Source organism: Calypte anna, chromosome 4A (genome assembly GCF_003957555.1).
Source record: "Calypte anna isolate BGI_N300 chromosome 4A, bCalAnn1_v1.p, whole genome shotgun sequence".
NCBI lineage: Eukaryota > Metazoa > Chordata > Aves > Apodiformes > Trochilidae > Calypte > Calypte anna.
The window spans coordinates 35,061,507-35,088,941 of NC_044248.1; the positions used below are offsets into that span (position 1 = coordinate 35,061,507).

General features: G+C 39.7%; 1 protein-coding gene across 1 annotated transcript in view; it reads left to right on the top strand.

Annotated features, from left to right (window-relative positions):
• Positions 1 to 27,435, top strand: part of TNKS (tankyrase) — a 133,023-nt gene that overhangs the window by 15,809 nt on the left and 89,779 nt on the right. Inside the window, exon 3 of the mRNA XM_030449543.1 lies at positions 14,902 to 14,997. Within this exon, the coding sequence (XP_030305403.1) occupies positions 14,902 to 14,997 (96 nt within the window). The remainder of the gene's footprint in view (positions 1 to 14,901; positions 14,998 to 27,435) is intronic.

Consider the following 27,435-nt stretch of genomic DNA (forward strand, 5'->3'; position numbering starts at 1 on the left):
TAGTAATTGAAGTATGTAGGGAGCTGGTTATGCACGTTGTTTGCTGGAGGGGTATATACTGAATTCCCAAAAACAAAGGTATCTTCTGATTGATAGACTTAAAACCAAGCTGTCCTGGTTAACAGCATCTAGATATTATCTGTCTTGATATGCAAAATAAAAAATTTGGCAGTTCTTAATTTTTTTTTAATTCAGATACTCGCTGATCAAAGCCAAGTCTGTTGTAATGGAATCCTAGGCTCATCAGACTATCTGGATTGTGAGTCCTTTTGCTCTGTTTCTGGTCTGTGAGTGATAGAGTGAGTACCAAATGGGTTTAAAAGCTGTTCATACACAGTGGCTCAAGGACTTAACATGGTTAAGTTTATTCATACTGTTTCTTTATGAGGTCTTTCTCAAATGAGTGGGTGATAGCAACCATAGGATAAAAATTCTATGTTTTAGATTGAGTGGAAGAATGCTCTTGCTTTCCCATTGAAGTTCTTGTTCATGGTTTTAAATAGTTTAATGCCCTCTAACCACTTGTTTAAACTACATCAGCTTCTAAATGTTAATATTAATCACAGAAATGAGAGCTTTTGGGGCTGAATCTTACTGCATTCCCCACTGTTCAGAGTTCAGACATGGCTTATTGAAAGGGACTAGAAAATAAGGCTGCCTTCTCTGTGAGCTGGTGGGGGTGGAGGAATCCATACACTGGTAGTTTGAAGGCATTGTAATACTGTTGTCATAGTAACAATGGGTTTGAGTGTGAGACAATAGGGCTTTTGTCAAAAGTGACTACAGAAGATGCTTTGGGACACTCTACCATGGCATATACAATTGCAGTGCTCTCTGGTGGACTTTGACAGAGGGGCAGGAGGGAAGTGGATTATTCATTTCTGTATGTGAAGGATACCTCTTCAGTGTGTGACATCCCTGTGCAGGAAGGTCTGTTACGGTAATGCTGTTTACAGGAGTTACTGTTATAGGAAAAGCTGCCAAAATGAGATGGGATTGTCTGCAGTAAAGGCTCTAAGGAATAATTTTTGGTGACAAGTTGCATCTGAGCACATGTAGCTGAAACAGGTGTTTGATAAAGATATCTGTGGACAGTGTCAGTCACCTATGTGTGCCTGGCAAGGGTCTGAGAGTGCCAGGAGCCATGAAACGATCATGGACACAAGGTGGAAGTCTCTTACATTTTTGTGAGACAGAGAGAGAGAGAAGCATTGACCTGGATTAATCTTGAGGTTAAATCCTCTTCAGAAACAAAATTGACAGTAGCCTTGATAGGAGAGGAGATAGTGCTTTGTACAAGTTGGGTGAAAATGAACTAGGGTCGGAAAGATTTCTCTGCAGATTTATGCCAATCAAATGTCTTTTTGTTTTCATATGCAGAGCTAGTGGTGTTGATTACAGTCCTTCAGGCTATAGTTTATATTATGGTATTTGTATTGCCAAAAGTTGATTGAAATTTGACTTCATGAAAATAGGATTGCCTTGTCTGGGGTTTCATACACTGGGTACTTTTTTTGGAAGCTGTCTGCCTTTGTCAGTATGTTAAAAATTATCTGTGAATTTTAGGCTTTTTGCCAGTTCTATTTCTTCTTTCCTAAAAATCAGGTATCAAGAAAACTAGCCTTTTTGCTATGTTTGGCTGCTTGGCACAGGAGAATCTGTGGAGGACAAGAAAGGAGAAATTTCTTTTATGATGTTTCTTTACCAGTGTTTAAATCAAAATAGGATTATTTGGAGAGAAGGAGGTGGTATGATAATGTGCAAAACACTAGTGGAGAATTTGCTGTAAGGCTTTTATGGGAAGCAAGGTCTTCAAAAGTACTGATGTTAACTAGAAGCAAATTGAGAGGGAGGGGAAGAGGAAGTTGTGGATTACCCAGAACAGAGGAATGGAACAGATGCTGCTCTTGCAGACACTGGAACTGCTTTCAGCTGTCTGATTCCGGTGGCTTTTTAAATATCTTGCAGAAGTACTTAATCTTATGGAACTATGCTTCTGATTACTGCAGCAATATCTGCTTTTAGCCTCTCACAGGAACCATGTGGTCTTAATACAGTTCATATGTGGTTTAAAAGCAATCTCTAGATATATGTGTAGCTGTTAAGGCATAAGTGCGTGGGGCCAATTTTAGCAGAGTTCTCTGATGTTTTCTTAGTCTAATGGAAAACACTGATTAACGTATTACTGGAGGATATAAAGGTCTTGCTTGTAAAGAAGTGCTGGCTAGTAAATATTTGTCATATAGTGAACAAAATAAGGTGTTTCTTAATGGTTTGGTCTTTCCACAGCATAAAGCAAATGTATAAAATTAAGTTAGTGTAAGCCTGCTGAAAATAGTGAGGGTGTTTGCCTCTTGCTGCGTGTGGTCTTCTCTTCAGTCCTTTGTGCAGCCTAGGACCTGTACTCCACTAATTCATTGTTTTCCATGTTTGTACAAATGCACCGTGCAATTTTCTTCTTCCCTAGAACGAGACTCACAAAGGTGATATGTTACCTGACAGATTATGGGATTTTTGGAGTGTAAAATACTTGCTTGTGAAGGCCCTAAATGCTCAGAGATAAGACTTGCACTCCTCTTAATCAACAGGGTGTGGTGCTGAGTAGTTCTGGGACTGGAGAACAAATGGATATAGCTCTGGTCTTTAAGGATAGAAAGCAATGTGACTGTTTCACATAGTAATGTGGTCTGAGGCAGCAGCTGGGGAAAGATCCCAAGACTGATACATGGGTGTTGTTAGTTGGTCAGTTGCTAGTAGAGTTCTGTACTCAGCTTCCTGATGTTTACTTCAGAAACAGAATTTGAGACTACCTGTGTCTTCTGGCCAACCAGTAGCTTTAGCAACAATTTCCTGGACTGACTAGATTGGCATCTGTAAGATTTTATGTACTTTTTGTTTTTCTTAAATATTTGGTAACTACGCTGTAGGCCAGTGATGAGCTAACAAAATTGGCACAATGTTCAAGTTTTGAGCAAAATAAGCAAAACTTATTTGGCATGCTGGGTCTTTTTTAATCTTAATTTCAGTTCTCAATCACATGAAAATGTTACTGTGTGTGTTCCATAGGGTGTGTCACTAAGATACCACCTACAAGTCCTGTGCTGTTGAAATCTGATAAGCACTGAAGTTCACCTCTGAAAAACCCTGGAAAAGGCTGTGCTTCTGGATTGTGACAGTTGTTTTGGTGGATTTTTTTTGTTTGTTTCTTGTTTTTTTCTTTCTTCTTATGCTCACCTAGCTGAATGGTGAGTTGAGAGCTACCAGGCTCTGAATCTCTTTAATGTGTGTTTCTTCTGGTGCTCAAAAGAGAAACTGGTTTTGTGTATACTGTTTCTGTTTCAGAAAAATGGTAGATCCAGGACAGGTTCTAAGGAACTCTTAAGACTTTTCAGTTGCTTCCTGAATGTAAAGATTTTAGTGTTCTGGTGAATAATGCATTCTGATAGCCACAAACCTAATTCCAGATCTAGTCTATCACCTGACTTCCACTAGGCTTTTTTTTCCCCCCAGACTCATCTGGAGGAAGTGATTAGAATATACAGAAAGAGATCAGAATTGGTCTTTGGTTTCTCCTGACTCTTCTCAATTCTTTTTCCTTTTAGGAGGATACTTGTTGACCTAATTTGTCTCAAGGCTGCCTTTGCTTTTCAAGGACACTGAAAGCAAGGCTCTGAATCTGTCAAGTGGGATAGCAGGATTACAGCTGGCATTTATTTGAATAAAACTTGAAATAGAAAGGTGAATTCATTCAGAGAAAAGTGAAATTGCAACCAAGCAGTGAAGACTTGTCCTTAAAGAAGCTTTCAGCTCTGCATATAGATGAGAATGTAAATAGCTCAGGCAGTGGGACAGCAGTTAAGATTTCAAACTGTTCAAAACTAGGTAGCTGCAGAATTATTGCTTGCAAGAAAGGTGCCATGATGTAGTCCTGGCTTGGTGTGACCTCAACCCATACTGTCTACAGATAGGCTAAATGTTTTTTGAGGATTTTTTTTTGTGGTGTTTGTTTTGGTTTGGTTTTTTAAGCTCTTGGTGAAAGGGTCTTCTGTTTCATTTTGCACCCTAACAACAACATGTTCCAGATGACTATTTGAACACACTTGGATGTTCTTGGATTTTGTAGATTCACTGTGAAAGCCCCAAAGCTTCTATCACACTTCACAGCTTTTGGTGTTCTTTGTGGAGTGGGGATGTTCTGGAATGACACAGCTGTCTCTTGCATGATGCAAGAGATCCCCAACAAACCAAAAACTACAGTTACAACATGGCTTTTGGGGTTGTTCTCTAGAAGACTGCATGTTGTGTAACCTTCACTTAGGTGTTCTCACTTTTACCTGAAATGGAAAATTTTAACTCCATGAAAAAAGGAAGCAGGGATATGTATGAAGTCCAGGCAAGATCAGAGATTTGAATTGCTCCTGATAAATGCTAAATGGTCCCCTGACTGGCTCTTTCTCTGAGGTTAGAAGGATATTATCAGCCTGCTGTACTGCCTAAAGCATCTGGAACTTTCTGCCTGTTCTTTCTCCCTGCATGTATTTAATTATTAGTAGGCAGAACTGGCGTGCCAATGAGCAGTTTTTAAGTGCTTCCTACATATAGAAAACTGATATATTTAAGATGCACCTACTTATGAGGAAATAGTTGTGGGCAGTCATTGAAGGAGGAGGGAGGCTTTTAAAAAGTTACCTTCTTGCCTTGCTGGAAGTGCTTTGACTGTTGCAATGATGGTTATGGTTTTGGTTGTCTGGTTTAGATCTTTTTTTCCCTACCATACATTGATTAGATAAATCTGGTGTCTGGAACACATCCTAGAAACTTAATTCTAGAATACAATAACATATTCCATAGTGCATGGGGAAGTGAGGTTTTTTGATATGTGTATATAGACCAGAAGTTGGGCTATCTTGCCAACAGGTTGAAACTTCAGTGAGCAAAATACTTCTTGGGCAGCCAATGAAAAGGCTGAGACAAGAGTCTTCCTGAATAATTAGAGCTTGGATGAAATTAGGATAAAGTCCTTCTAAAGTGAGTCTTTTTTGCTCGATCATTCTTTCCTGAAAACAAAACTAAACAAAGTTTTACTGGGAGACCTCATTCATTTTGCTGCTTTGATTATTTCTGTTGCTGCCTTGAAGTCTGAGCAGCCTATTCCAGCCTTGCAGAAGTTCAGATGACACCTGTAGCTTTTTCTGTATCGACCGATGCGTTTCCTCCATCATTGAAAGCTACCAAATTAGGCAGGATTTACTCCTGGTGTTTCTGATTAGTTGCCTGTCTTTTTGTTTGTTTCAACGTGTTCCAGGTGGATCTGCTTCATGATCTTACTGGGTATGGAGGTGGAACTGACTGGTTGGTAGTTGCTAGGGTCCTTCTTTTTAAAAATTGTTGTGATGTTTCCCATTTTCCAGTCACAAGGGGTTTTCCTGACTGCCATGACTTTTCAGATGTAATTGAACTTGGCAACTACATCAGCCAATTCCCTCAGGACTTTGGGATGCATCTCACTGAGTCCCATGGATTCATACCTGTTCAGGTTCCTCAGGTGGTCTTGAACCTGATCCTCACTTTAAATGGCAGGGTCTTCATTCTGCAGTTCGTGCCTTGAGGTTCAGGGGATTGAGAGATGTAGGAGGAGAGATTACAACTGAAAACTGAAGCAGAAAAATCACTGAGTACCTCCCCCTTCTCCATATTGATTTTCACTGGTTCTTATGTCTTATTTTCCAGGGAGGATGTGTTTTCTTTAATATTCCTTTTCTAGCTAATGTTCCTGTAGAAGCAGTTGTTATTTGCATCCCCTGCCAAATTCATCTCCAGCTGTACCTTAGCTTTCCTGATTCCATCTCTACACATCTGGGCAGCATCAGTGTATTCTTTGCACAGTATGTGTCCTTGATTCCTCTGCCTGTGCATTTTCTTACAGTTTAGTTTGACTAGGAGATCATTCATTAGCCATGTTTATGCCCTGCCTTCTTTGTCCAATTTCTTACACATGTGAATTTGAGAGCTCTTGTCTTCTAAGAAAAATGTCCTTAAAGAGCTACCAGCTGTGTTCAGCTCCTGTGTTCCTTAAGGTGGTTTCCCAGTGGGTCCTATCCATTAATTCCTTAAACAACTGAAAGTTCACTCTCCTAAAATTCAGAGTCCTGACTCTATTCTTCACTTGACCTACATCCATCAAGACCGAAGTTCACCAGGGTGTGACCATTACAGCTCAGGCTGCCACCAGCTTGATATCCCTAATGAGTTCATTTGTGTTGGTAGGCAACAGGTCTAGTAATATTTCTCTGCTGGTCAGGCTGTCTGTTACATGAATTAAGAAATTATCCTTGATGCACTCTGAGGGTCTCCTGTACTACTCACAGCTTGCTGTGCTGCTTTTCCAGCAGCTGTCAGGGTGATTGAAGTCCCTCAGCAGGGTCAGAGTCTGAGGGTGTTGTCTCCTGTAGTTAAAGTAAGAGCTCTTCATCAACAAGCTCCCCTTGTTTGGGCATCCTGTAGTAAACACCAACCGTGAAATTTTCTTTATTGACTTCTCTAATTTTTACCCATAAGCTCTCAACTTGTTCATCAATATTTTTTAAAGGCAGCTCTGTGGAGTAAATCCACTTTTTTACATAGAGGGCAAGTGCCTGCTCCTCCTTCCTTGCCTGTCGCTTCTGAACAGTTTGTAGCCATTGATTGTGGCACTCCAGACAGGTGACCATTCCCACCATGTTTCAGTGACAGTGATTAGAGCACAGCTTTCTTGCTGTGCAGTGGTTTCCAGCTCCCCGTTTGCTGTCTGCCTTGGTATAGAGGCACTGCAGCTGGCACATTGACTGTGTTACGTTTTTAGGCCAACATCCCTAATTTCTTTGAGATATTTCACAGGTGTTTCCCTCTTGGTTGCTAGTATGTGAGCAGTCTCTGGCATTTTTCTCTTGCTTAAAACTTCATCGTGCTTCCCCACTGCTTTGCTGCTTTCTTCTGGTGTAAAATCCCTCTTTTCTCTCTATGCTGTTGGAGAGCACTGTTCTAATTCCCTGGAATTTTTTTTGTTTCAGCATTGCAGGGCCTGGTGTTGCTTTTGTAAGCTCCTGTTGATCTGCTTCATACTACTGTGGTTGGCATATCTGTCTCCTGCTCTGTCTCACCCCAGCAAAGAACGAAACCAACACACTGGTTGTTGAGAAGAAAACTGATGTCTGGGTAATGGGAAACCATTGGTTCAGGGATGCCCTGAACCAAGGGGAATAGGGAAGGCAAGATCATGGGAAGGGCTCAGAGCAGACATTGACTCACCAAGGCTTTGGCTGGTAATGTTGGATGCACTTTTAACTACAACAACAAAATTATCCTTTTCATCTCCTGTCACTGGCGTGTGTCACTCTACTGTCCTTTCGTGTGCCAACTGGAGCATGCCAGGTTGTTCCCTGATGAACTGGATTGGGCCAAGTGATCACTTTTCTAATCTGCCTTGTTGCCTGACCAAATATTAGCAGCCACCCAAAGCAAGATGGGCAGAGTGGGGCTTGGGATGGTGATTTTGCTGGCCTGATCTAGGTAAAACTGTAGCCTTGGAAAAGTGGTGTTTTGAGGAAGGGGAGCAGCTTTACAGCTTTTTGCAGTCCTTCAATGCTTTTTTTTGTTGTTGCTGTTTTTAATTGGAAGGAGAGATAAAGGCTGCATGCTCTTCTGCTGCCTTGAAGTGGTGTCTGAATCCTACTAGAGATGTTCCTTATTTCCCTGGTGCTTTGTATTTGGAGCCTCCTCTCCTGTTGTTAAGCTCCTCTTAGCTGAGCTGGTAGTGGTGTTTGAAGCCATGGATCTCATGAGGTGATACTCAAACCTTTAGAGCTGTATGCAGGTTCTGTTTCCACCTTGTAATCCTGATGGGTGGTGAATATAACCTTTTTCCTAATCATGCAGCTGAGACTGGGATTGCTCACAGACATGGGAGTTAATCAGTGATACCTTTGTGGGGCTTAATTTTATTAGCTATGAAGCTAATAGTAGGGTGTTAACTTTAGTTACATGGGATCATTTTACAGAAAGGCTCATGTCTCTGGTAACATACTAACATGGGATTACTAGACATGAATCACAGAAGTATCAATTCTAGGCATGAAGTTGTTGTGGTGACATGAGAATAGCTTCAAAACCTTAGTAGTTTTGTTTATGTGTAGAAGTAGTTAGGAGAGAAGATGCATTTAGCATTGGCTGAAAAAAATTATTGCTTTCCAGTGTGTTGTCTAGATGTTTTCAGAATGTGGTAGTAAATGAGCCCATTGTATTTCTTGTCTGGTGTAACTTGGAAACGTGTCCTGCATGGGGCTAGTTCTAAGGTGTGTTTGTGTGTGTGTGTGTGTTCCAAAACTTAAAGTTAGTGAGAGACTGACCAGCTTTAAAGGTATCCCTGAGAGAGATGGGACATAGTGCATGTTTTGCAAGTCAAGAGGAGGGCTTTTCCTTAGGCTGTTTCCTCTGTACCTTGATACTTTGGGAATAAGTAGATAAGGCTACAGTAATATGGTTTGGGGAGGACCTTTGGAGGTCATCTGCAGAAAGTGAAGTTGAAAAGGAGGAAGAAAAGGTGTATACTGAAATTAGAGTAGCTGGAAGGGACAGTGAGGAGCAAGCAGTGCAACCTAGTGATAGAAGAGTGGTGGCAGGTAGGAGGCACTGATAGAGCCCTGAGGAAGTGAAGGCTCTGGACAAGTTATTAAGAGCACAAAGCAGCTTTAAGTACAGGTACTTCTGGAAGGTCTGCCTGGGTTTTTTTGCATTTTTCACTCAACAGTCAAAGGTTTGAAAATGCCCTTTTTTCTACTATGTGCATCCAATTTGAAACCAAATGTGAACTTTTCCATTAGCATTCCTGTAAGTATACTCAGTTTGTGGATATTTGGCCTAGACAAACTGTAACAGAAATATTGTGGTATTTGATCATGCCTAATATTGGAGCAACCAAATTGATTTTTATTGCTATTCTATTCCCAATGTATTTCTGTCTTACAATGAAAAATATTTTCCGTAGGTGCACTTTTAACTGAGGAAGGAGAAAGGGTGAAGTGCTTGGGTGATGGATTCTGTGTAGATAAGCTCAGGAATTTTTTTTGTTTCGTTGGTTGTTTTTTGTTTGGTTTTTCCATCTAATAAAATTACTTCTCTCTTGTTGTTGTATGGCTACCAGGGAAGTTTTTGCCACATTTTATTGGTGAACATGTGAAGGCTGAAACTGCAGAAAGTAAAAATGTTTGTTCTTCGTGTGCTTACAATTTGACAGCCAAATGAGGTAGTGTTGGTTAGCTTCACAGTTCAAAATACCTGTGCCAGGAGGCTGTGGGCCAAGTGTTTAATTTTAGGATTCATCCTGCTGTAGCAAGTTGGCAGTAATCTGAAATGATTAGTGTTTGTAGTTCATGCTCTTTGCAATACTGTTTTTAATTTGGTGGGAATAAGTTTTTAATTTGGTGGAATGAATGTGGCTTTATCTGTATTACTGATCTGGTATAATAGCAGTGTAATTAAATGAAATATTTTAGATGATATGTGAAGATCATAAATTTATTTATTATATCAGTTGCAGTGAGGGTAAAAATATCATTCCATACCAAGCACAGTCCATCTTTGTTCTACAGTTAAGCTTACAGGACTTCGATGCCCACATCCAATATGAAGATTCAGTTAAAAGTGAACTTCTTGGTGCTGTTTGTACAGTACAGTCTGTAGGAAAGGCAAGGATAGCCAGGTAATGATATTGCTAGATTATTGAGGGATTTCTGCAGTGCAGAAAAATAATACACCCCAATGTCCTCACTGTCTAAAGCATATTAAAATATGCTTATTAGCAAAGTTCCAGGAGTGAATTTGTGTACTCACCATAGTTATGCCAGCCTGTTAGCAGCAGTCTTTTGATAGAAACTATGGCCACATTTCCTTTTGAAGTTATTCTGAAACCATCCCCTAAAACTGATGCACAGCATTTGAAATCCAAAATAGTTAGCTAGAATGGCTTAATCTGTTGTGTTTTATTATAAAGGGAATGTTACTCTCAAACAGGAGTCTGTTTTGACATTTTTATACATCCATGATGCATTGATAAGGAAATTGAGAGGCACACTGTGTCTAGATCTCAAATACCTTGTAGCTGGAAGAGATTGTGTTGGGCTAAAGTGTTAAAGGTTTTGAACAAGCAGGAGAACATTGAATTAGAAGCTGCATGTGGTTTGCTGGTTATAAAAGTACAGCTGCATTACACCAATAGGCTAAACATAAAATGCTAGATTTCTTTTGGTAATTCATGTTGATGACAACATTGCTCACTTGGATATCTTCTTCTGAGATTATGTACTAAAAAAAGCATGTAGGGGAAAGAAACAAATAGTCAGTAAAGGAATGTCAGAATAAGATTGCCTTTGTTAGCTTAATTTACTTCCTTTATTCATCTGCATTCTACACAGTCTTCATTTAAACAATTGCAGTAGCATCTTGAGAGAAGAAACCATTCATTTCACAGAGTAGCTCTGTCTCTGGGGCTGGGTAAAGGAGCTGTTTACAGGACCACACTCATGGCTGCTGGGGAGGTTGGAAGGTTTATGATGAGTGGGATGAGTGATTGCAGAGACAAAAAGGGTAAGTCTCATGGTTACAGCAATTGAGTTCTGATGGGTTGAGAAATCCACCACTTCCCTGGGGAGATTCTAAAGTCTGACTGTTTTAGTGAAAAATATTCTTCAGGTATGCAATCAGGATCTGCTGAAGAGTAACTTGCATCCATTAACCCTCATCTTTTCTATGTGATTCCTTGTAAAAAGGAAGTCTCCACCTTCTTGGTAGCCATCCTCTAAGTACTGAAACATGGCAATCAGGTCTCCCCTTAACCTTTTCCCCAGGCTGAACAAACTCACTTCTCTTTTCTCTTAGGGCAGGCTTCTCAGTCCACTGGTCATTTTTGTGACCCTTCACTAGACCCTCTCCAGCCTTTCCCCATCTCTTTTGATTAGACGGGACCAGAACTGAACACAGTATTCCAGCTGTGGTCTGATAAGCACTGAGTAGAGTAGGATGATGGCTTCTTTGTCTCTGCTGCTACTGCCCTTGTTGATGCAACCCGGCATCCTGCTGGCTTTCTGTGCAGCTGCAGCTCACTCTTCAGTCATTTTGAAGCATCCCCCAGGTCCTTTTCCATAGAGCTGCTCTCCAGCCAGATGGATCCACATCTGAGATGCAGTCCTGGTTTATACTTTCCCAAGTGCAAGACCTTACACTTGTCCATGTTGAAATTCATAAGGTTCTTGTTAGCCCACTCTTTCAGACTGTCCACATCTTCCTGGAGGGTGACTATCCCTTCTGGAGTGTCTTCTTGCCCATTCAGCTTTGTGCCATCTGCAGACTTCATCAGTGTTCACTTGACCCCAACATCCAGATCACTTAAAGATACTAAAACACCACAGGGCCCAGAATTGGTCCCTTGGGGACCCTCTTGTGACAGGTTACCAGTTTGAAAAAGAGCTATTTATCATCACCTGCTGCCTGTCAGCCAGCTGCACACCCACTGCCCAGTCCACTTGTCTAGACTGCAGCACATCATTTTTTTTAGGAGGAGGCTATGGGAGAGTGTATCAGAAAGCCTTGGAGAAGTCTGCGTCGCTGTGGATCAACCAAGCACTTTGCCTTGTGGTGGAAGGTGCTCAGCTTTCTCAAGTGTGATTTGCATTTGGAGAATCTGTGCTGGCTTGTCATGTGCTTCATTTGACTTGTGGATTCATTCCATAACTTTCCCAGGGGCTGAAGCAAGACTTAGGGACCTGTGACTTTGGGGATCCTCTTTTAAGCCCTTCTTATAGATGGGCATGACATTAGCTGCCTTCCAGTCTTCTGAGATGCCTCTGAATTTCCATGACTTCTCAAAGGAGCCTCACAATCACATTAGCCAGGTCTCTTAACACCCTTGGGTGGGTGAGCATCCAGGCCCATCAAGTTGTGGGGGTCAAGCCTCTGATAGTTCACAAGCCAACTCTTCCTTATGAGACAAGAGGGGTCTTAATTTGCATTAACCTGGATGTTTGTTCCCAAGGCCCAACTGTGCTGCTGGTAAAGACAGAAGGCAAGAAGGTGTGGAGAACCTCTGCCTTTTCAGCATTGTTGGTGACAATGAACTCCCCTGTTTATGACAGTGGGCCAGTGTTATTCTTCTGTTACTGCTTGATGTTTACATACCTGATGAGCCCTTCCTTCTAGTTAGACATTTCTGTCCCCTTTGAATCAATCTGAGTTTTTGCTTTTAAAAATGTATCTCTGCATGCCCTGGCAATGCCCTTGTAGTTCTCAATTGGTATTCTTCCACTTTTTGGTCTGGAACACTTCCCCTTGGTTTTGAGCAGACTCAAGGGCTCAAAGAGAAGCTCCACCTACTTTCCATACCTTTTAAAGGAGATTAACTGGTTTTCTCTCGTCCCAGGAGAACATTCAAGTGCATTTGCTATGGGCAGTCACAAATTCATGGTTTTTGTCTGCAATCAGCTTAAGCATCAATTTTTAATATATCTCCCTAGGTTTTTGAAAAACTAAAAACCTGATACAGGAATCGTATTGTGAGCCATGCCAAAGCCCTTCACGGTTCTGACTGAACAGGTTAGAGACGATGCATAATCCTTTGTCATTTTAGCTAGGAGGGGAGCTGAAAGAAGTCATGTGTTGTCATCTTTGTGTGCCAGCAGAAGCAGAAGGAGAGCATGGTTGGTTGGTTTGCACAGGACTGAAGAATTAAGAGATTTGAGAAATCTATTCTGTTTTAGCAGTGGGCTCGTGTGTTTGCAGATCCCTTTCACATCTCTACACCTGTTACATCGTATTTTTCAAAGTCAGTTTTCTTGCACTCTAGCTTGTCTCAGCTTGGCTTCACACTTCAAATCCCAGTCATTCTTCTCTCCTGGTCTTTCTTCCTGAACTTTTCATCTATGCTGTTATCTCTTTCTCTGCCACATCGTCTTGTTCAAGTTTTCTCCCCTAGCTCTTGTCTCAGGCTTTTTGCCATTGAATCCTTCACCATCTTCTCATTCAGTCTATGCTGTTTTATCATTGTGTACTCTGTCCTTTTTCTTAGTAGGGTCCCTGAATGACTTTTAGGACAAATGGCTTCTCTCTCCTCCTGAATATAGATTCCCTAGCATGGTCCAAGAGAACAGACACAGGAAATGTGGAATGTGTTTCTCCATACTTTATGTACTACCTGTTTCGTATTTAAAAATGTGCAAAAAGTGCTTTTCACCACCTCCTACTGGTGTGTGTGCACAGCTGGCTGGTAAGGCTGGCTCAGAGTCTCTGAGTAAGATCTCTAAGGGGGTGGTAGCATGTACAGAACAGATGGCATCTTCAGAAATGCTGGTGCCAAATCTTAATGAGCTTCTGTGAGCATGTGCTAGCTTTATTTTTTTTATTTTGATGTAGTTTTCTTGACATAGAGGAAAAAACCATCACCAAACATGAAACTTCCTAGGAAGAGCCCTATGTACCTGTTGAATCTTCTTTCAAAATCACGGGACAGTTGCACCTTCTTGCCAAAGTACAAAATAAGTCAATTTACTTCATTATAATACCAAACTTTGGCAAAAATTTAGCTTAGGCCAAGCACGTGACTTAGCAACCCGTAAGCTGAAATATATGAAATGTGGCAATGTTATAAGTGTTTCAAGTCAGAGTTGCATAATAAGGGATTTGAATTAAAAAGGGATACTACCAGTTAAAATTTTACTTCATAAAAAGCTTGTCTCTAAACAGCATTTTTTTTAAATAAAGTGATACATATTTTTTTCCTGGAGAATCCTGTCTGTGGAGTCTTCTTGCACCCTTAGTTACAAGTGTAGGCAAGTATTTCTTTGCCTTGACTCCTCCAGTCTATGCGCACCTCGACAGACATGGTTATGTGAACAACCATAAATGCCTCCTGCTTTTTAGTAGCAGTCTCCTTGACAATGAGTATCTGCTCCCCTGAATACTGTCCTGTTACTCCCATTTGTGCATACTAACTGTGTAACTGCACTCTGAATTTGTAGTATATTGTGCTTGGTTTGCACAACATTTGGGAAGAATTAGGACCCTTTCTGTCAGACCTCTAATGTTGCTGTGGACTTTTTCTGATTCTGTTAGAAAATGCTTGGATCTTGAGAGAGGTTGCAATTGTGTTCCTTTTTTGGTTTTCTTGACGAGCTTTTCTAGGTGGTAATTTGCTGTATCAATGCCTTCCTACCCATATAGTTGCATATTGCATTCTGAGTGTTTTTATGTACTTGTATTTCTATGTGCTAATAGGTTTAATAGGAAAAAGAAATAGCAATGGGAATTACAGCCTCTGAACACCCAGACTGCAGGGTACCAGGCTACACATCTCAACCTATTTGTTATGCTTCTTGAAGGAGAGCTAGTGTGCTGTGCTTAAGATTTTGTGTGCAAGTGACGAACTGCTGAAAAGCAGGAGTATTATTACTGATTTACAGAGGCGGAGTGACTTGGGATATTCAGCAGGAAAAGGAACAGGAGTGGTAACAAGCAGCAGCAGTGGTGGTTCCACAGCAGATTTCCCAGTGTGAATCAGTGGATGTATGGCTTCTCAGCTGGCTGCCAAGAACCCAAAACTGAGTATTGCAAGAGATTCAGGGTTCATGTTTTTTCGTGCAAAGTCATGTGATCTTACTGTATCTTAACTTGCCAACTTAGCTTTAGTCCAGAGAAGATCCTTTGCTGCAGTGCATAACAAAAAAAGCAAAAAGGAGAGGGAGGAAAAAAAGCCCAGAAAGAAAAACAAAGAAAATTGTGCAATGTGTGTTTATGCCTACATCATGCCGAGGAGACACTTAACAGTAAATAATCTGTCTATCCCTGAGGTAAGATACTGTTTCTGCTTTCCCTGCACAGTGCTGCTGCAGCACGGAGCTGATCCAAACATTCGGAACACCGATGGGAAATCTGCGCTGGATCTGGCAGACCCTTCAGCAAAAGCTGTTCTCACAGGTAAGGTGCATTCATCTCTCCGTAGCATTACCTGTAGTTCATTTTGTGTGCTTAAGTTCAGCATTGTAAGAGCCGTTTGCCTTTTTGGATTTTCTGTTGCATAAGAGCATTTTAAAACTGTCTGTTAGCAGATTTTGTATTGGTGTAACTGTGGTTAATCTGCTGTGCTGCTGTAGATTTGCTTATTCTTCTTATAATAATGCTGTAATTTTCTGTTAAGAAATAATTACTTACTGTGTTGCAGTATTGGTTTTTAATTGCTACCCAATATACAGATTTGATAGGACCCCCCAACCCTTGCAAGAAAAAGAAAAAAAATCGGGTCAGTTGTTTTAAGACCTTCATTGTTGAGCAAGCAAGGACGTTTGTATAACTGTAAAAGTACCTGTGATCTGAAAGACAACCTGCCACCAATTGCAGAGATCAATAGTACATTATGTTTTGCTGCAGATTCACATGCTGCCCTTTCCTTCCTCTTCATTAGTAGATGTTTTGGGTAGAACTCTTTCTCACCTACCTATTTCTTTTCCTTTTTAGGGGTTATTAGGTGCTAAACAATATGTTTCATGAAAATATTCTAAAGATACAACTTTGGTTTTGCATAGCTTTGTTTTTCTTGTAAATTAGCTGTTGTAGCCTACCAGTAAGCATTAAAAGTATAATAGAGTAGCCTGTCAAATCTGTATCAAGAAATATATGGTCCTCTGTACTGATTTTGACATGTAGGAAATAATTGTTAGAACAAAGTATTCTTGGATTTTAACATATGTACGATTAGATTTATAGAAAAGGATTCAACAACTGAGCTTTATTTGAAGAAATAGCTGTTTTTCTTCTTTTGCCTTTATTTTCCCTTTTCTCTCTCTCTCTTTTTTTATTGACAGCTTAATTTATAGGCTATGTGCTATGCAAAACCCATATTCTTTCTTCAGAGCTCCCTTCACTTTGTCAGGAACATTTCCTCGTCTTTTTTGCAGTGCTCTGACTGCTATACATAATTATCTACAGCTCTGCAGTGCTTTGAGAGTGCCTTCAGAACAATGCACTTTTAAATACATATGATTTAGTTTAATTACTCAGTGTCAAATTTAACATGTTCCTACAGTGTTAACACTAATGGTAATGCTGTGCCAAGCAGGTTAATCTGACTTTTGGCTGTTAATGGATACAGCTGTACAGAGGCTAAGGAAAGGGCACTGGGGAATCAAGGTGCCTCAAAGATATTAATGGATATTTGGCATTTAGTTGAGAGTCACTTGGTTTGCACACAGTTTGGGGGTTCCAGGCTCCAACCTGGTGTTCAGGCTATGCTCAAAGCTCAACTTGAGAGGACAGTAGAAGACTTTGGAAAGTCTGTGATGGTGATTTCACATCTGCTCCACTCATTTCTCTGGGCACTGGATCACCACCTTGTGCTTTAGGCAGTGGAGAGGGCAATGTGTCCTAGCAAACAAGTGGTGATGGGTTAAAAGCAGCTCTCTGAGGAGGTCCTGGCAAATGCAGTAAACACCCTGTGTCTCCTAGTGCTTTGCAAACAAGAATCCACTGTCAGCAAGCATCTGCAACCGATGGATACTACTTCTGCTGCTACTTAGGTGTTCGTAAAACCAGATATTTTTGTATGTTTTTATTCTTCCTGGCAAGAAAATCAGAATTTGTTTTTCTCAGCTTTGTCCTCAAGGTGGCTCTTGGCTACACGGGGCTCTCTGTGCTGTGCACCTGAGCTCCAAGCTGTGTAAACAAGGTTTTGATTCTGGCTTTAGCTGTTGTGTGATTCACAGTAACTGAAAAAGCTGACACTGGATGCTGTTTAAAATGAAGCTTTCTATTGAGAGTTTAATTTTCCTGGGTGCTGCCGTGCTTTCTAGTATCTCATGCATTTTCCATATGTTACCTTCAGGTCTTTCTTCATCTCTGTGGAAGAAGCAGGCTTAAGGGATTTCTTAGTATCTATCTGGCTTGGGATAATCTTCAGCTACAGCAGTGCTTTGCAATTAGGTGCATCAGGACTTAAAGGTATTACTGGATTAAGGATGAGTAGGACGTATTAACTTAATTTTCAGTAGTCAGTGTTAAATGGTGGGATTTTAGAAGAACTTGTAGTTAGCGCTTATAAAAGTGGAGTGATTCTAAAAGTTCAATTGTTCTGTCAAAATCAGTCACTTCTAGTTGTTACTGTATTTTCATCTTTTAAGTGGTACACATGCATTTCAAGGCTGCCTTTAATTTGGGTTCCTTTTTCTGTCAGTGTTTCTGACCATAAGACTTTTCCACGTTGCTGCTTTATTTATTGTTGCAGAACAAGGTTCCTCTTACTGCTTCTTTGACCAAGTATTAGCATAAGTTAATGCACTAATGTTAATCCCTTTGTGAATGAACTGTGGTTATAGCCTCTCTTTGACCTCCAGCTTAGCAAAAGTGAACAGAAAGCTTGTTGGTAATTGATTACATCTGTTCAGTTTGACAGAGAATTCTGTATGTGTTTTAAAAGGGACATTCCTGCTGTGTAAAAAGAATTTCTAGTGTTCTGGCAGCCAATGCTGACTCCAGAATGATTTGTTCTTTTCTGTCTCCCAGTCTGGAATAATGTATAGTATCTTTCTCCTGAATTAGAAAGGATACATAATGCAGTACTTTCTGGGATGACTTCCAGCCATTTTCTTGCAACATTCTCTTAAAATGTGTTTTATAAAGCATACATAATGCAAAAGAGAGGCTAATATTTTAATGGAAATTGACTTGGAAAATTTCTTTGTAGATTAAGGTGAATTTTATACAATTTAAACACCTAGTTCCAGCTTTAAAAAAAAAAAAAAAAAAAAGACAAAGGTTATATAATTGAGGAATCAGCTTTTTACTCTTAAACAGGAAAGCATTTTCTTCAGCTCTTGCAGGATAAGCAGCATTTTTTGGGAGTCAGGGCCTTCTTAGTTGAAAGGGTGAATAGTTTGTTTCTGTTTCTGCTTCCTTAGCATCTCTTACTATTTCTAAATTGGTTGGCAGACAGGGATTGCAGTCCTCTCTGTAGGCTGAAATGGTAGTACAGACTCCAGAAACATATTGCATCTTAAAAACAGAGCTGTTACACACAGCAGATTAATATCCTAGTTAATTTTATTTTAGCTTAATTGCCTTTGGGGTGTGTGGTTTCTGAGATGAGGATTCATCTTTGTTGCTGTACATAGCACTGTGGGATGCCCATCCAGAGCAGGGCCTTTGGGAGCTTTTGTTCTACAAGTCATATTATTCTTCATTATTCTCTTACCTTGCTTACTGCCTCCTTAAACACTTAATATCCTATTATAGTTTTCCTGTACAGTTATATAAAGAGACAACACTATTGTTGCTGGTTTATGTAAATAATTTATTTTGATTTTTCATACAACGATGCTTATTTGCCACTTGCCCATATTATCTGCTATTTGGAAATGCTTTCTCTATGTGAATGGCTGTTCCTGCTGGTGCTGCTGTTACTAGAAGCTGAGGGCACTTCATCTGAATAGTATATTCTTGACTCCATGCCACTTTTCTAAAAGGTTGGTTTTAGTTGGTTTCAAGGATTATTCCCTTGAAACAGGTCAAAATTAAAGAAGCTTGGAAGCTGCTGCATCTTCAGATTAAAGGAAGATTTCCTGGGTATGAAATAACGTCTTGTTTGTTAATAGAATAAGTTTTCAAAGTTAAATGAGACTCTGATCTTCCTACTTGCCATGGAAATAATCTCTTTTACAAACAAAGCACTTCAGTCCTATTGAGCATTTCTCACTTTTTTTTTTTCTGAAGGACAGCTGGGCCTAGGGTTACCAGAAGTGTTAATGAGGATTCACATTTTCATCTATTTGTCATGTCAACTTTTTAATTTAAGTGGGGAGCATAGTCTGTTTATTGAAATAAATTTGCAGGTTTTGTTAAGTGAACTGCCATCTAGGCATAATTTGCCTGCACAGAAGGGAAAAATATGCTATTTCAGTACAAAAACTTGACTGAACTTTAGAGAATGGAAAATGGATCCTAGATATGACTCACCCATTTTAAAATTATCAGGAAGAGAAGAAACTATTTTAGTTTGGGCTAGTTTTATTTTCACTAGGGCACCTTTTAAAGCTTGATCATCTCAAATCCATAACACTTTCCTTCTGAGTTGGTCATGTTTCTTTTCATGTCCTCAGGATTTTGAAGGTATTCTGGATGGATACTAGCATTTCCTTCTGGTAGGTTCCAGCCTTCTTCCCTCTTCCTTTTATTGATACAATTCTTATATAGTGTAGTCTGAAATCAGTACAATAAGTGTTAGTGCAAAAGGAGAATCATTTCAATAGTAAGGAGGGCAGGAGCTGCTAGAATGGTTTGGGGCACCTTTTTATCTGGGTCATTGTCCTTTTTGATGGTGACATTGGGGTCTGCTGCCTTAGAGAAAAGCACATGAAACCCAGTAGCTGAGGAATAAGCTTGCCTGCAGAAACTTTCACCTTATTTCATATAGGCAGTTGGCATACATCTTAAAGTAGGTCTGAAGAGCCTTTTTTGTCACTTGTTTGTGCTTTGAATGCATGGTTTTGTGGTTATTTGTTTAGCCCACAGGTGGGTGTCCTCATTTTTGCCAGGGCCTTCTCAGGAGAAAACAAACTGTCTTCTCTGGTATGGGTGTTATGTGAGTCCATGGTGGTACTTTACATCTACTCCCTGGAGAATTACAGGGAGTACCAGCTTTCCTTTGAGAATGCTGGGCAATGCTCATCCAGTATTTGGAAAAATGTGGGCAAAATGTATTTGTGGTACATACCTGACATAAAGTCTAACATTTGGGTGGCCCTCATCTAGGGCCTCTAACATACATGGATGTGTAAATCTTGTATCCTGTTTTTAGAGAGTATTACAATTGTAACTGTCTTATTATATTTATAAATATATAATTTCAACGAATTTAATTCAATGTGTGGTATAATTCCACCTTTCTTCCTTGAAGGAAATGCATTGGTTTCTGGGAAGCCAGGAGTGAATTGCATTCCTCTCTCAGTACTGGCATGGTCACACCTAAGATTTCCTTGTTTTCACAAGGAGAGAGGGAAGAGGAAGATAAGAGTCCTCTTATTCCTGATGCCATGCTATACTTCGCATTGTTATGTTTCCACCCCAAGAAGAGCAGTCCTTTTCTTTGGACTGGTTACATATGAAGTTTCTCTTCAGTGAGAGTGAAGTCAGGCTTCACTGTCACTCCCAGTACCACTGATCATGCCTTCCAGTATCTGAAGGGGCCTACAAGAAAGCCAGCAATGGACTTTTTAGGAAGTCAGGTAGTGATAGAAGTAGGGGGAATGGTTTCAAACTAGAGGATAGATTTAGACTGGAAGTTAGGAAGAAGTTCTTCACCATGGGGGTGGTGAGACACTGGCACAGGTTGCCCAGGGAGGTGATGGAAGCTCCATCCCTGGAAGTTTTTGAGGCCAGGCTGGACAGGGCTCTGAGCAACCTGATCTAGTGGGAGGTGTCCCTGCCATGGCAGGGGGGTTGGAACTGGGTGATCTTAAAGGTCCCTTCCAACCCTGAAAATTCTATGATTTTATTCTCTTTCTGTTTCCAGCACTTCATTATTCTTTCAGTATAGCATATCTCAATTTGAGATCTATGCAGTGGTATAATATCCAGTTGACTTCTGTAGTGATGATTTAATAGCTTTCATGGCATTTTTTTATGCCACGTTTTATTCAGGCTAAGTTTGATTTTTATTATGTCTGTGATTGCAGAAGAGCTAAATGTTTTATGGCATCCTCTAAAGGAATTCTGAATCTTAAATTTGTGGCTTAGGTTCCAGTATAATTCCAGATGATTTATATTATGCATATAGTGTTTGTTGTTTTAATTTGTTAGCACTCCTTTGGTCTACCAATTTTATTGCACATTCCCTTAGTTTGTTCTAGGTCTTCCTCATTTCTTCAGTTTTCTTTGGTAACTAATAAATGCTTCCTTCAGTGCAGTAGATTATTTAACACAGGTTCCAATGTGTTTTATGATACAGGAAACGAGTTACTTTTGCTTTTAAGTGTCTGATCCTAGAAAGAACTTTGATTCTGATTCCATGACTACATAATTTCTTTAATCTCTTACGTAAGCCAGTATGTATGTTGTGGTGCCTACGTTTGCCATTCCCATGCCTTGATGTGCTTGGATTTCTTCATAGTGTAACTGTAACCCTGGATGTCCTTGATTCATAGGCCTTAGTTTTAAGATAAGGAAAGCTTCCCCTCTCTTTCCACCTGCTCACTGTTTTAGAGATGAGCACCATCATTCTTATCTTTTGTTTAAACTTAGTTGTGTATCTTGAATGGCTTTTTTGCAAGGCAGCTGTCTGGCTACATCAAGCAACTTCTTGTTTGTGTCCTGAGCTTAGGCATTGAGTTAAAAGTCTTTAGTCTGTTGTGTAGGTGATAAAATAAGGGGCACTGTGGAATTCAGAATTGGTGCTTTTATGAAAAGCATGGGTTTGGTTTACACCATCCCATTTGCCAGTTTTTTCCCTCTTTCATCTTTTCTTTTTACTGTAATATCCATTTAGGAGTCAAACTTTTAACTTGTCAAAGGAACAACTTAGCCTTTCAAAGCTTTCATGAAGCACGTAAGTACAGTCTTTCAGATCTCTCATTTCTTACTCTGCTATTGTATGAAGTTCTGGATGCTTTGAAACATCAGACACCTGATGTACAAAAATTTATTTAGTGTATACAACACACTGAAATTTAACTGCAAACTCAAAAGAAACTTTTTGTTGTTACTCAGAGAGAGAGAGAGAATAACAAGTAAGATCTCTAAATATCATAAGAGCCCCAAATGTAGTTCTGTGCTCTAGGAAAAGTAGTTGCAGAATTGAGCAAGAAGCATTTCTATTTCCATAGTGCATCAGAACACTCATCTTCTTTTTGTTTCTTTGCCTTGAGCACTGACCAGTCTTACACTTCACTCAATGTTTTTCTTCTGTAGTGTGTCTTAGATACTTTTGTTTCATGTGAAATTTAAGATTTGTATGTTGGTTTGGGTTTTTTTTTGTGCAATCTGTTGTACCTTTCTGGTTATTAATAGCAACTTCTGTAGGTCCTGAGACCAAATTGTGCCTTGTTCTCTGCTGCATTTTTCCATTGTCCGTGGATAACTTTCCTGGAAGTTCTTTTCCCGTGGTATCCTGCATGTGGCAGTAAGTCAGGCTGCAGTGGTAAGAAATGAGTGGATGGAGGAACTTATATGATGTAAACTCTGATTTGTTTGATTCTGTTTGCATGTAGGGTAGCCATGCTGCAGTTGTAACTATTTTAATGTTGTTTATTTGCATTATCTTTTGATTCTGATCTGCAGTCTACTCTCTAAGCAAGCAGAGAAATTTATTGAAAATTTTTTAGCTAGTGGGTAATTCTTGCAAGCAAAAGCTCCCATTGCTTTTATCTCTTGTACTGTAACTTCAAGAGTAATCTTTTGTATTTGGACTGTTTTCTTCTAACAGTGAAGCCATGTTTAAATTTGGAAAGCAAAGAGCCACACACAACTGTGAAATCTGGGGAGTCTGTGAATGTGTGGGCAAGGCACTTAGACTATTTTTTTTCCAGACTAAACAGATGAATCTGAAAGAATATTAATGTTGCATGGGGAAGATAGGAAGTGAGAGAGAGAATTTCACTGTCTTATACACATATTAGGAGACAGACAAAAAGATTGGTCCCCTCTGCCTCATTCAGCAGGACAGATGCCAGTCCCCTGGGGAGGAGTCAGGACTGCAGAGGGAAGTACAGTGTTGTCCACATGGTTCCTGCTTCATTTGCTGCAAAAGTTGAAAGCAGGAGTGAAGGGGGAAAAGGGTTACATATGTGGCTAAGGCAAACAAAGATTTCCTTGGAAACAGGATTTTCTTTTTAATTCTGTTTTTCTGCATGGTCTGCAGTGTAATTCTATCATACTGAAGAGCATGGCTTTTTGCTGTTCTAGTTCATCTCTGTTAGCAACTGAGTAAAGATTTATTGCATCCTGCTGTAAAGCACCAGGTTTGAAGTAGCCCATGCATTACTTCAGTGCCTTCCAGACAAGGAAGCACTGTCATGTAAGGTAATGTGTGGTAGAAGTAAGTCTGTTTTCCCCTTTGCTTCTAAACTTGATGATACAGGATCATGGAGTCACTTGAAGTAGTCTTAGCTACTCTATCCAATGCTATCCAACTTCTGGTCCCATTTCCAGGACCCAGGCTTGTCCTTCTTAAGCTTCTTCAGTTGATCCCCACTTCCTGCCTATGTATTTGCATGTGCTCCCCTTACTTAAGATCTCCATCCCCTTACTAGGCCTGTAGGATTTTTGGTTTTTATTTTCCCTTCTGGCTTCTGTCCCCGGTTGTCTTCTCAATTTCTCATCCAGAACCCGTGATCTCTTCAGCTTTTTTGTTGGGCTTGTTACCTTGAATCCTGATAGGATTCTACATCCTATTCTTTTCCACTCCTCACCTACCTGAGGACAGGCTTCTTCTCCCCAGCAGAGAAGTGTTCCTGCCTTGTTCAGTGTCAGGAATAGAGTGTATCCTGAGTTTTCTGTCTTGCAGGACACATGGCTGGGTCAGAAGCATTTCCCTTTCCCCATGTCTTTATTTTTACTGCATGTGTGTTAGATGTGATTTAAGCTCAAGAATAAAACTTTTAAAATATTTTAAACTCCTGAAATGTAAAGCAGCTTGGGTTTCTGGATTACATTTTGTTAATGTAAATGATATTTTTATGGAAATGTTTAGAAAGGAGACATGAAATAGCTTTTTGCTTCCATTGTTTCCTTATGAGGAATTAAATGTCTAAAAGAATTTTTGTTCAAATGTGTTCGGAAATGTCATCACCTCTTGCTTGAGAACTTCTGCAATGATTTTCAAAGAAATAAAAGTCATGCAAGTCCCTGTGGTTTCATTAACATAAGATTTAAAATTGTGATTGTTCTCATTAGTAGGAAATCAATTTTTAACAGTGTGTTTGAAAATTTGCCCTTAGATCAGACTATTTATGCTTAGGATTGTGACAGCCCTCTGTGGGTTTATTCGCAGCTCTTTGAAACTTTTGTGCCCCAGGTTTTGTCTTGCCCTTTTGCTGATGCTGCTGTTCTTGTAGCAGGGGTTGAAGCACAGTGTGTGTGTGTCTCAGGTGTCCTATTTCACCCTGGGATGCTCAACCATAAAGTGAACAGGGATACACACTGGACTCTGCATTTGTGGCTTCTGACAGTTCCTGTGGGCTTTCCCATTTGTGCAGGAAATAAAGCAGGTGCCATGCAGTTAATGATTTAGGTTTTTGTGCCATCTTTATTCATATACTGAATATTGGTCGTTGTTTTGCAGAAAGTGAGTCAGGGATTCTGTGAGAGAATGAGTGTGGTGTGATCATAGCAGAATGCACATACATGTAAATTGAGTTTAATATGTGTGGGAAGTCAAATATCTGGTTAATACGAACATAACCCTTTTTCAGACTTTGCCCAGAATTCTCCTTTATTCTCCTGTCCCTCATTTGCTTAGGTGTATTCTCACTTTTCCCCTGACCTGTCTAATCCAAGTTTCAGTCCTCACAGCCTACAGTTCAGACAGATGGGCTTGGATTTTTCCAACTGGCAATGCTATACCTTTTGACTCACTCTATGTGATGTTCGTTCTCATTTCTAGTCTCTGCTCTGAAATATTTAGATTTTAAAATTTCTTCTCAAAGAAGTTAGAAGTTCTGTATTTGTTCCAATACACAAAGAATTGTATGAGTTTTGTGGACTGCATACATGCCCTATATCTTGTCAATGTGGTGCTATTATTTCAGTGTAATTTTTGAAGTTAGATTGAGATAATCAAGAAGAATTCCAGCCTGAAGGATTCAAAGTTGGCAGAATTACAATGGAAACTAGTGTTTAAATGATAACTGTTAAGTAACCTCTGGTTTCCTAGCAGCTATCAGAATTGCCACCAGCTCTGTCTATGATTGGAGTATTAAAAGAGAGTCATATTTCTTGGATGCAGCTTGTTTTGCTTTCATGTGCTTTTGTGCTTAGACCACCTACCTTGAAATCTTTCAAAATAAATTTCAGGGCATAGGGGATTTTTCTAATTGTAGAAATATGTAATGGAAATGGAATTGACCTGCTTATTTGATGAAATTATTTGATTCAGCAAGCTTAGTAGATGCTGTTTACATTTCATGTAGCTACAGGGTGGTTGTCCGTGCTGTACAAAAGGTTGCAGAGGTGAATGAGGAGCTTACACTTATTGTTGTGTAGCCTACAGCATGACTTTGACTGTTCTGTATGGACAGACCAAGTGCCACAGATCAGATGTGGTTCATTTTCTGTGCCTTGACACAAGCCCAGTGTCCAAACACTGAAGCCATCCACCTGACTTGGTCTGTTGAAGGGGCAATATACGGAAAGGCCTGGAAGGTAACCTAAACCAAATACCTGTAACCTCTTCTTCATAGGACAAATAGCAAAGAATAGCTTGAGCCTTTGAGTATTCTTCCTGGAAATAATCTGGACATCCCTCTAAAAGTTAGCTGACTATAGCACCACTTCGAGTCTGAACGTGGAGGCTTGGTGCATTTATTACTACTAGAAGAGTGCAGTGCATGCAAAATGGAAACAGGACTGCATTGTTCCTGTTATATTTACACATGCAAATACATTCTGCATAGTTTGTTGTTTATACTGGGGGTGTGCTGTGTGGGGAGGGTTTTGATTCCTCCCCACACACATGCATGTTTACATTAACAACAAAAATGAGGCAGTTTTGTTAGGTAATGACATTATATTGACATCTTGACATAATTTTTCTATCAATATGAATACCTATTAATATTGACAAATAATTTGTCAGTATTTTGAAATAATCAAAATTACTCTCAGTAGTCTTATTTTCGTGGGTTCTTGAAGAGTTTTCTAGAGTGGATGCTTCTCAGTGAATGTATATTTAAGTTTCTGAATAGACTGGTAAGTTTTAACTAAAGTAAGCAGCCATTTCCGTGGTGAGTGTTTGATTCAAGCTGTCACAAATAATGTAGGCACTGATTACTGAGATTCTGAAGTCTCAGGGTTTGGAGTCTTGTCAGTTTGTATTTACATCTTCCCTTTTCTGGGGGGTGGGGGAAGAACAATCTCAGTAATTGGTTTTTAAAAAATTATTAAACTGTTTAAATATTAAATAATCAACTTCCCTTCACATAAAACAGTGTAGCTTAGCTATACTAAAACAAACCAAAGTGTACTTATATTCTCCCAGGAGGACTGGGTAAGAAAGGAGAGAAACTGCTTCCCCAGTGTTTATCTTATTTCTTAATTTCTCACTTGAAGGCAAGCAGTGTCTGTTGAGAATAGTGCTTCATACATGAATTTGAACTTCTTTGAATATTGTATATTTTAGATACTTTGGGTTGCACTAAAAGAAAAAAAATCTTTAAAAATTTGTTGAAGTAGGTGGGTGTTTCAGTTTTTAAATAAATTGTGTGGTACCAATATTTGTGTAACTGAGGGAAATGGAAAGTTTAGTCCAAGATGGAGAAAATCAGGCTGAACTGTTTTTTAAAACTTTTAGTAGTTTTCTTTGTAGCAAATTTCAGGCTCAACAGAGGATTTATTAGCTTCATTCCATACTTTCTAACTGTTTGTTGTGATCATTAAATAACAATCAAGGCTGTTTCTGTGAGACCAGGGATCACTTGTTATACTTCAATTTTCACTGGGAAGAATAAGTATTAGCATTTAAATTGAAATTGCTAATTTCTCCTTGCATATGTCCTTAGGGCTCACTCCTGCCAGATGCTAAGTGCTCTGCTAGTGATTCAGGAAAGATGGAGAGTTAAATTGGGCTTTATCCAGACATTCAAATACTGCCTCCTGAAGCCAGGGTCACAATGTTCACCATATCTGGAGTCAAGATGGAGACATTTCCAACGAAGGTCTCACTGGGTGCTGTTATGCTCTGGGGTACTATGGGTGACTTCAGAGCAGTGGCTGTAGTTTGCATCTTGTGAGTAGACAAAGACTTGTTCCAGGTTTTCCAAAACCAACCCAAGTTACGTGTGTAAAGTCTATAATTTCTGCATGCAGGTTTTTTAGAAGAAGCATGATGTGTGGGTATAAAGGAATAATACAAAATAAAGCAGTATTTCCCATTCGAATATCAAGCAGGCAGACCCCTTATTTTGCATTTTCTGTGTTTTCCTGGACAAAGGAATACAAATGTGGTTTTTTTCTCTTTAAAAATTCAAATTAAAATTTCTGATCTGTCAAGAGTGTGTCTGTAATGTGATGGCTGAGTTTTCACAACTTTGTGAGCACTATCTATCCCTGATGGCTATTTATGAAATTGTTGTGTTTGGGTATGAAAAGGCAGGATTTGCCCTTCAAATCTGCATCTGTGTGAATCAGCTTTTTTTGTGTGTTTGTCCAACACATTTC